At 43.1% G+C, this 12,412-nt stretch overlaps 1 protein-coding gene across 3 annotated transcripts in view; it reads right to left on the reverse strand.

The window, feature by feature from the left end:
* Positions 1-7,249: 7,249 nt before the first annotated feature.
* The window catches only part of NIPBL (NIPBL cohesin loading factor), a 110,589-nt gene continuing 105,426 nt past the window's right edge, over positions 7,250-12,412 (reverse strand). For 2 of the 3 annotated variants that reach the window (XM_083154677.1, XM_083154668.1), the window contains exons 44-47: positions 11,924-12,204; positions 11,534-11,708; positions 10,691-10,876; positions 7,250-8,367 (exon numbers count right to left, since the gene is read on the reverse strand). In XM_083154677.1, coding sequence (XP_083010803.1) covers positions 8,005-8,367; positions 10,691-10,876; positions 11,534-11,708; positions 11,924-12,204 — 1,005 coding nt within the window. In that variant the 3' untranslated portion in view covers positions 7,250-8,004. Of the gene's footprint in view, positions 8,368-8,661; positions 8,723-10,690; positions 10,877-11,533; positions 11,709-11,923; positions 12,205-12,412 lie in introns of all 3 variants that reach the window. The other variant, XM_083154686.1, reaches the window with a different exon arrangement.

Here is a 12,412-nt window from a genome sequence, read left to right on the forward strand (position 1 = left end):
AGACACCCATAGCCTTGTTAACCCAACACCCCACCTGAGCTGAGCATTGGAGTACCCCATTGGAGTGCGGCAGTAAAAATGGACTTTAAAGTAAGTTCTAACTTACAGTCCGATGCATCCTTCAAGAAGGTGGCTCCTGGGACTGGTAACACAGTCTTCTTTGACAAGCGGGTGACCGACGAGTCCACAGAAGGGGGAGTCTCTACTCCCTTTCTATCTTCCGTTGGAAGAGGGTAAGACAAGTAAAATTTACGCGGCACCTGGAATTCCTTATCCGGACGGCTCCAGGCCTGCGTTACAAATTCGTCCAACACCTCTGAAGATGTAAACATGGGAGACTGTCTAGGTCTCTTACCAAACAAGGACGGCTTAACTGGAGTCTCTGATACCTCCTGATCAGCTGCAATCTTAACCAGTGCAATTAGATCCTCTAGACCCTCTGTAACCGGTACCGAGGAGGAGACATCTTATGGGTGTCCTCTGCCTCTGGAAGAAAACATTTGCCTTCTTCCACATCTGGCATGTCGTCCAAATCCGTACCAGATTCCTCCACATGTGAAAATTGCCTCTTCGCTACCTGAGGCTGCATCTGCTGAGCCCCAGATGCTTGAGGCCGAGGGTCAGCGGTATGAGGGACCAAGTCCTTAGTTAAACCCTCTACCGCAGCCGCCAAATTAGACTGAGTCCTAGCAGCTTCTCTGTCCTTTTGGGAGGCAGAGAGCTCAGATGACAACCTGGACATAATGTCCGTGAGCTGTGAGGCCCACGCCGGGTTGTCCCCCTGGGGCTGGGAAGAGGGAGGAGGAGCTGTACATTTATCACATTGCAGAACTCCATCCGCAACAGGGGAAAATTTGGAATTACAAACCTTACATACTACCCTCTTGAGGTTACCTCCCGCCATAATTCAAAAACACAGTAACAGAGGGAGAGTTGAAATATAACCGATAGGGGAGACCGCAAAAGGAGAAGAGGACTGGCCTGGCCCCTATGTACTAGCAGCGCTGATGCCCTAATTTACACAGCCCAACCGGTCTCACCGGCTCTAACCCCACTGTGTTACTCACAGACCGTTAGAGCTGTAGTGGGACTGCCCCTTGTCAGAGGAAGATGGAGCTCCGGTGCCTCTAAAATGGTTCTAACAGGTCCTGTGAGAGCAGAGCCGCATGGGAAAACACTGGGCTGCAGGACGCGATAAGCCTCGCCCCTCCGTGAAAAGGGTGCTAATTTTAAACTGAAGTCCCGCTACCACCGCCGTCCCCAGGCATCTTCACTAACTGGGGATGTCAGGCAATACTTACCGCTGCCGATGCTGGTTAGTCGGCGGTGAAGCTCGTGAAATACCGCCAGTCACCTGCTTGTGCGGTAGCACTCCCCAGGAACGCCGGTTCCATCAGCCGGGACCCGGGTGCAGTACTTTGAAGCGATGGCCGGTCCCACCGGCAGCTCCCCCCACAGTAGACAGGCAGTGACAGCCGGCTGCCTGTTTGTCCTCATGAGAAAATTTTCCTAATAACATTGCCCCGAGAGCAGTACAACACATGCCCAGCTCCCTCGGGCACGATATAAGATTTTACATATACCATAAAGTTATTTGTTTAGGAGCTATCTGAAAAAAGCCCAAACACAAACATAGGGCAACACTGTGCGATGTTAAGCGGAATTTTATTATTATGTTTCACTCACAAACGATAGGGGTTAATGTGCATATCACATTGCAGAAATCTTCCACAACTGTTTTATCTTCTCCTTTAATTGTAAAGGGGACTTGCTAGAAATAGATAGGGTGCAAGTCCCGTTTGTAGATAAAAGCAAATACAATTTATTCAATACACTCACATAGACAAATAGTTAAAAAGCGTATCACCCATCTGGGTCATGGAAGCATTGGTGCAGGCAGATACCGCCACATCACAATCAAGGGGAGTCCTGGTTCGCCGTCCCAAAGGGTCCGGTCGGTGGTGGCAGCACGCTGCTGCCACCACCGACCGGACCCTTTGGGACGGCGAACCGGGACTCCCCTTGATTGAAGCGAAATGTTCCTAAAAACGTAACACTTAAAGCAAGTTTAACAAATTCCTGAAACACCCATTATCTCCACCTAGCCTATTCTACCCAATTATCACTACACTTTAGAGGTCTCCTTGTCTTTCTACACTCCATAAAAATCCATGACCACCATGGATTGCTGTGACTGGATCATATAGCTGACCAAGCACATTTACCATTGCAATATGAAGCATTTTCCTTTGTATTCCACTCCTGTTATCCTATGGACTGTAAGCTTTATGCTAGGTCCCCTAATGCACAGTCTCATTTTATTATAGTTTGCTCCCAAAAGGTTAAGTGCAACAGAATATTCTCGCCTGAAATAAATAACAGCCCACAAAAGATCACATTGTTCTTAATCCGGAGTGGAGATCTTTGTCCATAGCACAGCCCATACATACAGATAAATAAATAAATAGCAGCTGTGTAAGACAGAACCCCTAGCTCATGTAACTCTCCAGTTGAGACGGCCTTCCATGTAAGAAAGTTGGATGGAAGTTGTAAAGCCATTAACAACAGTTTCATATCCCATGGGGCAGACAGGTTGTTCTGGGGAAAATGTCCTGAAACAATGCAGAGTACGTATTTCTCGCGACATCTTCCTAGAAGAACAGTGCTCAATCCAAATGGTCTCGTTCAGAACATTCCCAGTGCAATCCATTTAAATGCAAGCGAAAACTCATGTACACGTTTTATTCCTCCGATTTTTCGACACCAGTTTCATTGCAAGTGTCTCCCATTCAGGCTGATCCCCAATATGTTCCTCAAGGTGCTGGTAACTATTATAGTCACTCTCTGGAAACAAGAATAAGTCATGATATGTGCTTACCTGGACAAAAACCAATTAACAGGAAATCCAGAACACATACTTGTAATCGAACGGTCCAAGCCCTGAACTTTAAACAGTAACAGATAATCCATAAAGGTAAAAGTGTGTTCTCAACAATTCCTAAACCACCAGGTAATTCCATTAGGAGATTTCTCACAGTCACATCTACAACAGGTATTCCCTTGTGCATGGTGGCACATGAGATCTCAGTCGGACATAAATCAATGGGTCACTAAACTCACAAAATCAACTCCCTCGCAGAATCAGAACGTCGGGCTCTCACCTTCATTCATTAGCAATCAAGGGCGAGTGAAGAGAGAACAAGAAACAAGTGTTCCCCGAGGTTGGAATGCCATGGAATCATCATTTTCAGCCCTCATGACACAAGCATTTCACAATGCGCTGAGACAAGACAGTGGCTGTTTTCACAAATCATAACAAGGAGCAGAAACCTGGAGCAGATGAATTAACAATTACACAAGGGGATAAAGGATTTGAAAGCTCTCAGATCCGCACGTAGTAGGTAAAGAGGACAAGATAGTGGATCATCTCAGTCGACATCAAGTCCCAGCACAGTGAATAGGCCTTACACATCACCAAACACATAATGACTACATTCCATTCACATTACAGAGACTTCAGCAGAATTGTTTTATGATCAATTCCATGAGACTTCTGGTTACACAGGGAACAAACACCTAAATTCCCTGCATGGCCACCTCATTGCATGCACTCTGCAGAAGAGGTCGAGCGAAACAAGGGAAGTCACTAGTGCTTCCATCGGGATGCGGTCATTTGGTCTACACCATTAGGTCGACATGGTTCTAGGTCATTTGTTCGACAGTGTCTAGTTCGACAGTCAAAAGGCCGACATGGGGTTTTTCAATGTTTGAGCCGGCATGTGCCGACAGCCGATATTTCATGCCCTATCATCCACTAGTGCGTGGTGGGAGAATAAAATAGTGTGCCGAGCGTAGCGAGACACCATGCCCGAAGCACAAAACCCCATGTCGACCTAGACACTGTCGAACAAATGACACGTCTAACTAATGACCTTTCGTCCTTTTACCATGTTGACCAAACGGTGTTGACCTAATGACTGTAGACCAAATGATCCCAACCCCTTCCATTTTGGCCACACCACCCATGGTATGCAGGAGACATGGTAATTGCTTGTGGAATAGCCTAGGTCAGATCTTCTGCACCAGGGAGCCTTTCTAGATCCCAAACCAAATACTTAGTCACTGAGAGCATTGAGATGTAAAAATAAAAAATATAAGGACCGTAATAGAGGTACTTCAGTAAATATAGGAATAAAAATGTAATCTTTTCTTGGATTTGGGAAAATCACATTATCTTGTGTAACAATACATCTTGCAACATAATGCAATCATTCTGGCCGATAAACCGAATGATCGTATGCATTTTTAAGAGACCATTCGACGCGATGCAGGGGCACGTTGATAGATATTATGTGCAGCACATACTATCTACTATTACTACTTTAACCACATGCGATTGCTCGAATGCAATGCTAGCCTAATTATTGGTTGCTATGTGCAACAAGACATGTTTTAATGAACAGATTAGGCATCAGAGGTACTTGTACTTTCTTTTTCATTTTTAAAGCAGTTAAAGGAAAGCACCCACATATAAAGCCTTTTTTGGCACCTTGGTATCTTAATCTAGCATTGGAAGTTCCACAGTTTGATCCACCTGTGCCTTCATTAGATGATCCTTTCAAGTGCCTTACATTTAAAGCATTTTTCCTATACGCAATCACGTCTGCACAGCGAGTGGGTGACCTTCATGCTGTGTGGTGTATAAAACCATTCCAAATTATTAAGTGGTACACGCACTAATCCCACTCACATTGTGTGCTGTAAGAAATGGGGACTTTAGACTTAGACCCTCTCTGTTCTGACCAGTCTGGGAATGTAACACTTGAGTATGCTACATCAATAACTAGAGGCTTGCACCGGGGACGGACGGAAGGGCGGTCGCAGCACCTCGTCATTGAAAAGTTCTACCTGGTCTGGTATCCGGATGGCTCGTGGACCATGTCTAGGTACACAGTTAATTGGTCGACATTGCAAGGGGTTTTCCAAATTTTTTGAACTTTAAAATCCACGTGGACTCTGGGAACTGTAAAGAGCAAAGCAAGGAAAGCTCGGGTACGTGCTACACTAATTGGGAGTCCACGTGCTTAGGTGTCCACACTGACACCAAAATTAACCCCCCCCCCCCCCCCCCCAAAAATAAGGTTGACTTTTTGGCGTGTCAACCTTTTGTCAATGTCAACAAAGTGCAAGTCAACCGAGACATTTTCTGTGGCCTAATTCACATGAAATAGGTCTGTGTGACATATACATAAAGGGGCTGCGGGCACGGTGGCTCGCAACCTATTCTATTCTCCCTCTATGGGGGTCGTGCACCCCCACGAGGGAGAATAGTAGGTGGCCGTCGGGCAACCGTCTGTCGGAGTTTTGACAGTCGGGATCCCGACGTCGGTTAAATGACTGTCAGGATCCCGACTGTCGGCACCCGATATACTAACAGTAGACCCAATGACTACAACAGGCTGTGTGTACACCATTACAGAAAAAGAAACGGTCTGCAACTTCAAAACTAAACTCATGGAAAGCATGAACAAAACCTGGTCTGTTAAAAAAATGGTCAAATGTTATTAAACTTTTTTTTTTTAGTAGTAGTACCTTACTAAATTAAAATTGAAGTGAAAAGCTCTTCAAAATGACGCCAATTTCATCTCTCTGTCTTAATCTCTTTCTGACTCAAGTTACAGGCAAATAAAAAGACCCCCGCGGCAGTAAATTTGCTTAATTTGTTCATTTGGTACTTATGAGTTATCCGGGCGTCCGATTTTTAAATCGGGTCGGATCGGGACATCGCATCGCATGCGACCATCGGATGCGATGCGATGCGATGACCCGATTTTTCCATAGGAATCAATGTTAAAATGGACTGAGTCCATTTTAACATGGAATTCAATGGGAAAATCGGGTCCTTTTCATACCACTACTATCCAAGTGGGCATGGAGTTGGATATAAACCTGTGGCGAGCGTAGCGAGCCACCGAGCCCGAAGCGTGGCGAGCGTAGCGAGCCCCGCGAGGGGACACGGAATACCGTCCCCTCGCGGGGCTCGCTTCGCTCGCCACGCTTCGGGCTCGGTGGCTCGCTACGCTCGCCACAGATTTATATCCAACTCCATGCCCACTTGGATAGTAGGGGTATGAAAAGGACCCCTTTTTCCCATTGAATTCCATGTTAAAATGGACTCAGTCCATTTTAACATTGATTCCTATGGAAAAATCGGGTCATCGCATCCGATGGTCGGATGCGATGCGACATCGCATCGCATCTGATTGTATGCCTTAACTTAAGGCATACAATCAAAAAATCGGGAGCCCGGATAACTCACAAGTACCGTCCATTTATTTTTAAATGGCTCCACCTCCAAAAATATTCAACCCATGATGTTAAACCCCCCCCCTCTTACTGGTACACCAAATTTCATAAAAATCGTAGGATCAGTAAAAAATTTTTTTTTTTTTTTTTTTAGTTGATTTGATATGGAATGACTTGTAGGCGTAAGTGTAACAAACGGCTCATTATAAATGTATGCATAAAAATTGGAACTTGACCCAATATGATGTGTTTTTCTTAAGGAAACCACTGTTGTGTATGATCTGTCTGTCTGTATGTATGTACACAAGCAGGCCAGTGGCATCACACAACTTGCACTATGATGGCAGACAACAGTCAATGCACAGGCGCGCACACACACACACACACACACACACACACACACACACACACACACATATAGAGAGGGAGATCACCAATATCAATACGTTCAAGAATTTGAGGAATGTTACTGTAATAATATAATTTCCTAATTTTAAAAAGGTAGACATTTTTGTTCCATTCTGGTTCCAATTGTTTGTGAATTCTACAAACAATCACCCACCACAAGAAACTTTTTTCCACTCAGATTGCTCATCAGTATCATTCTGCGAAATAATAAAAGGAAAGAAATTGAAACATACAAGGAATACACTAGTTTCTTTTTATATCAAACATTCTTGAAAATGTGTTTGGCACAGTGCTAAATCATATAGTTAACACTAAATATTTCAAGATACAATAAAATCGGGAGTTAAATCGTGTCTATAACCTTTAAAAAGGGATGAAAATAAAAAGATACCGGTTATTTTAGCCTATACAAACTGTATAAACAATATTTTATGCCTTGTGTCAAAAAATTTAACTTTTACATAAAAGACTGCAAAATAATATAATCGGATTTAAAACAGCTTTACATTAAGAAATTCAAATGGAAACAGACAAGTAACAAAGAAGTAAAAAAATTTATTGCAGTATTTTCTCCAGCAGGTATTCTCGGGATCCCTTCTCGTATAATTTCAGGGTGACTTAGTACATCAAAATCTACATTTACAAACAAAAAAAATATGTAAAAACCAAATGAAAAGGGAAAAAATAATCTCCTGCAGATAGGTCATAGATACTGCATGCTTTCCCCTCCCCTCCCCAACAGAATAAATTATATATGTCCAGAACATTCTGCCATTTTACAGCCTGGAAAAAAAAAAATACAAAAAAAAAAAAATGTAAAAATAAAAAATGAAAATAAAACAAAAAAATAAATTGATGCTTCCCTGGAAACCGGGCTAAGCTAAAGAAAGCCATCCGCTGCTAGGTTAAACTCCAAGAACACTTTATTAAGAACATTAACAGACTAATTTTCAACATTCACTTGTTTATTTTTGTAATTTTTTTTTGTTTGTTTTTTTTTTAAACAGAAAGTATTCTTCAAGATATAAACAAATTTTTGTTAAACTATAATACAGTGGGAGTAAAAATGAACTGAGAAGTTTCTGCTGTACAACAGCGAAGGAAGCTCCCACAACAATGTTTTCCAAACATTTCCTTCAGGCCGCCAAGTTCCATTCTTACGCTTCATAAAACAGATCTTTTACATTTTTTTTTTATCTTATTTTTTTTTTTGCCAGAATTTTGCTGAGATTTCAAGTTTGACTGTTCTCTTTTTCCTGTAAATTTGGCTGCAAATATACAAATGTATTATTAGCTGGAAGTCCCGTCCTTGGCTGCATACAGCGATCGTAAAGTCTGAGCAGTTTTATTAGTCAGCTTATTTGCGCTCGATAGAGCTATTTTTTTGTGAATGATGTCCGACTCCTTAATTGTATCGACCCAAGGCACAAGCTTTCGTCCATCACGCCGTTTAGCTTCAACCCAAGTGCCACTGTAAGAGCCCGCCATCCACTGAACGCGATATCCGTGGCTGGTTTTCTGAATAACTTTAGCAATCTGTGGCCGGTCCTTGTACTTTGGGCAACAAATTGCAATTACATCCTGGGCTTCAACGGTCTCATTCATCTGCCCTCCTGTGTCTGACGAGTCTGATAATCTTTTTGATTTTCTTAACTACACGGGGTGAGGTGAAGGAAGAGGGAGAGAGAGAGACTAGCTTCACTGGAAAGTCAGAGATACAGACACAAACAACAGAGAATTCCAAACCCCAGGCACCGTGGTAAGTATGCCAGCACATACGCAAATCAGTCTGTGGGGCGCATTTTAACCACCAGTGCCTAGGGAGCGTCAGGTCTTTAACGTGTACCACCGACAAACCGCATTATATTTTAATATCTATCAAAGTGTTACAAAATTATAGCAAGGAAATAGGGACAGAATAGAAGAGGAAATCTAAATTAAAATTACCTTTTACTTTGGATATATCTCAATTTCTACGTTTTTTTTTGCCTTTTCCGCTAAACCTTTTCTACAAAAAAAGATGTATAAAAGGTTAAGTCTAGCTACAAAATAGCTTCTTACCCCCACAGCAAATTACTTCATTAGAAAAAATCCTAACTTTAAAAAAAAAAGGGGAAAAAAAATATATATAAGACCACAGCACAGGGGACCACTCAACCACAACTCATCTTTCACAAAACAAGCACGATTCAACAGGGTTTATTTATTTGTATTGCTTAAAATTTCCAGGTCATCGTTGAAATTAGGGATCACATTTGTGCTTGTGCGTTGCTATTTGGCATTTACGTCTGGGGGGTGCTGTCCGATATTACCGCCCATCATTACAGCACACAATGTTAAACTCAAAGAAGCTTTTAAAAATTGAAAATAGGAGGATTTAAGCTCGTTATTCCTATGCACTATGATGGCGCATAGGTCTAATGCAGGCATGTCCAAACTGTGGCCCTCCAGCTTTTGCGAAACTACACATCCCAGCATGCCTTGCCATAGTTTTAGCATTCCCTAATACCAACACTGTGGCAAGGCATTATGGGACTTGTAGTTTCACAACAGCTGGAGGGCCATAGTTTGGACATGCCTGGTCTAATGGTTATACGGTCATTGAGTTGACCCATATTAGGTGTACATGCATTGAGTTGACCAATGAATGTCGACATGGCTTTAGTCAACATATGCAATATGTTGACACAGCTAAGGTTACCACAGGTTATTTAATGCCCTACCATCCAATAGGGTGCGAAGGGAGAATAAAATAGTGAACAAATCATACCGGAGCGCGCCGTGCCACTTTGACGGTAGCCATGTCGTCTATGTCGACATTCGGGACAAAGTGAAAACCGCACATCGACCTTGCCATTATCGACTTAATGCTTCTGTCGACGTTCCAACCCTTTCAACCAAAGCCGTGTCGACCTCAAGTAGTTAACCCAATGCATGTCAATATAATATGGGTCAACCTAATGACCCATACCCGTTTTATACTGTATCAAACAAATCTCTCATACATCATCCAACCGCCATCACACAACACACTGTAATCTAAGCGGCGGCATGAAACAGACTATTCCCGTTCTAGGGCAGACCAATAGTGTTGTAGGCATGTAAAGAAAAGGAATAGCCTGTCACAGACCATACGCTAATTAAAAAAATAAAAAAATAAAGAAAAAAGCAAAAAAAAACACAACACGGGATTATGTCCCCAATCTGGATTCTGATCAGTGCTGTGGCAAGTAAATGTATAAATCACAACGACCCTCTGTTGTTAGAGTAGTGGTGCGGACTCAGGCGACCGGGCGTCTTACTGGTCTAACAACAAAGGTGTGGAACTGATCACAGAGACCCAGGTAAGAGGTAATTTGAAGGTATATATAACTGACCATGCATACAAAAGGAATTAGTAGTGGGAAGGGAAAAAAACAAAACAAAAAAAACACAATAGGAATTTTCAAGCGGCTGTTTGCAGAGGAACAAGGAAGCTTGGAGCTTAGGAGGTAAGAAGCTAGCAACAGACCAAGAGGTGTAAAGGACAAAGCGGAAAGAGCAGGGGGTTCATTTTAAAGACCAAGACTCATACACTCAGGAAACAGAGCAGCATGGCATCCCCGTATAAATGTATTCTCCCACATGCAAATAACCCTGCCCCCCTCCAACCTGCTCAATATTATTACACAACAATGGTATACTGTGACACACTGTGAATGATTAGTGTTGTACATGCACAAAGAGTGTTTGGTTATAGAGGACGCACAAGTGCGACCCTATGCAGCAGCATTACTTGTCTACATTTAATCAACACGCAAGGTAGTAGGTGTGGACTAAACCGATAGCCAGCCAATCAGCGCAGCGGGAGCTTATGACACTGCGGCCGAGTGACCAGAGACACCAGTTACGGGCTGCATTGACGCTATCGGTTTAGCCAGTCGCTTCCTTTATCATCGCTAATCTACAACACAGAAGTTAGTACATGGCTACTTACCCCTGACGTGCCCCCAGCCTTCTCCTCCCCATCACTTTCCTCTTCCTCCGTCTCGGCCACATTATTTTTAGGACTGTTACCTCCAAGTAAATTGGTAATGGCTTTATTTCGAGCATCTGTGCTAGCCGATACCTCTCCTTCCTCTTCCTCCTCATCCGGGTCTAAATGTTCCATTAGCAACTTGAACTGGAGAGATTTAGAAAAGAAATAAAGAAACAAAGTCAGTGTGAGCCCACAGGAAGGAACTCCTGGGGGGTATAGATTACACAGTCTTGTGGCTAGTCTACACTGACAAAATAGAAGTGCTACATTAGAAGCCAGCTTTAGAATTATTGTGTAAAACAGTGTACAGCAGTACATATAGTCCTGAGAACACCGCACCCTGGGACAGAACACCGTATACCGATGCGCCAGCATATTGTGGGCCTGACTATGCCGCTACAAAAGTCCTTTCCTTGTATATATCAGCATGCCCAAGCGTGAAAGGCCCACCATCAGCGTCTGTACGCTTCACCAGTCACACAATCACCAGCCCTAGGACAGGTGCAGTCTCTGCTGCACATAGACTATATGTGAAATCGCACCTCCCTGTGGTTGCTCAGCTACATGCTGTTTCAGTAAACCCCTCCACTACACCAGACATCGGCAGTGTCCACCTATGGGAGGACGACACGTTACCATCCGATACACTGCCAGAACATCTCCTATTGCTCATGCTGCCAGTTCGGAGGACATGGAACCCAGAATGCACATTGAGGGTTATATAGTTTGTGAAGAGCCCTCAGTGTGTATACTGATACACAAGCCCTCAGTTTACTAGCTGTATAGCGACAGAATACTTACATCCAAATATTGTTTTGCAATCGTTCTTTTGATGTCATCATTAATCTTTGTACAGGTCATGTCCCTCTTGAGAAACTCCAGAGTCTGCTTGGGGTGAAAATTGACCCCCGTCTTCCGGTTTATGGCCTTGTCGTATACTTTTGCTGATTCCGACGGGGAATATTTTTGAATTTTACTAGAAAGAAAAATATAAATTTATATAGATACCTTTTGTAATAAAAACTGGAACATCGCATGAGAGCAGGACTTTTTGTTTACGTCTGAATATATAAACTAAAGCAATCAAAAGGGAACGTCAAGGTACAAAAAAAATACCATAGAGTATACAAAATGATAAAATAAATAAATAAGAAAAAGCAGGAAATTTTTTTTTAAAACTACAATAGTTACCTATCTGAGAAGCCACAGAGGTTTTTTAAATGCTGCTTCAACATCAGAAGTAAGAGAATTCCTTGCGAGGCATTTGCAAACTCTATGAGAGGTGCAGCATCGCTGGGCAGGCAGCACAGGACGTTTTCTACATCATCTTCGTTGTCAGAGTCAGAATCGGAGGCCGGTCGCCTCCGCGACCTCCTCGGCCTGACTACCTCTTCCTCGCTTTCACTGCTATTTTCTTCTTCAGAAGCCGCCCGCTTGCTTTTTTGCTTGGGCTTCCCGCCTTGCACCATAGACTGAAAAAGGAGCAAGGATTTACTTGGCTTTGTATAATTGACTAGAACAGAGTGTTATACAGTCTGTCAATGGGGGATCGGATAGAATGTCCCATAGAAGCTTCCGTTTAAGTGCGACAACCAACCCCACAGCAGTGTCCTTACAACCCCATCTGCAACGTTAAGTAATAATGGCATAAAACGAAATGGGATCGATAAAGGCTTCATG

Source organism: Crinia signifera, chromosome 1, assembly GCF_055691185.1.
Source record: "Crinia signifera chromosome 1, ASM5569118v1, whole genome shotgun sequence".
NCBI lineage: Eukaryota > Metazoa > Chordata > Amphibia > Anura > Myobatrachidae > Crinia > Crinia signifera.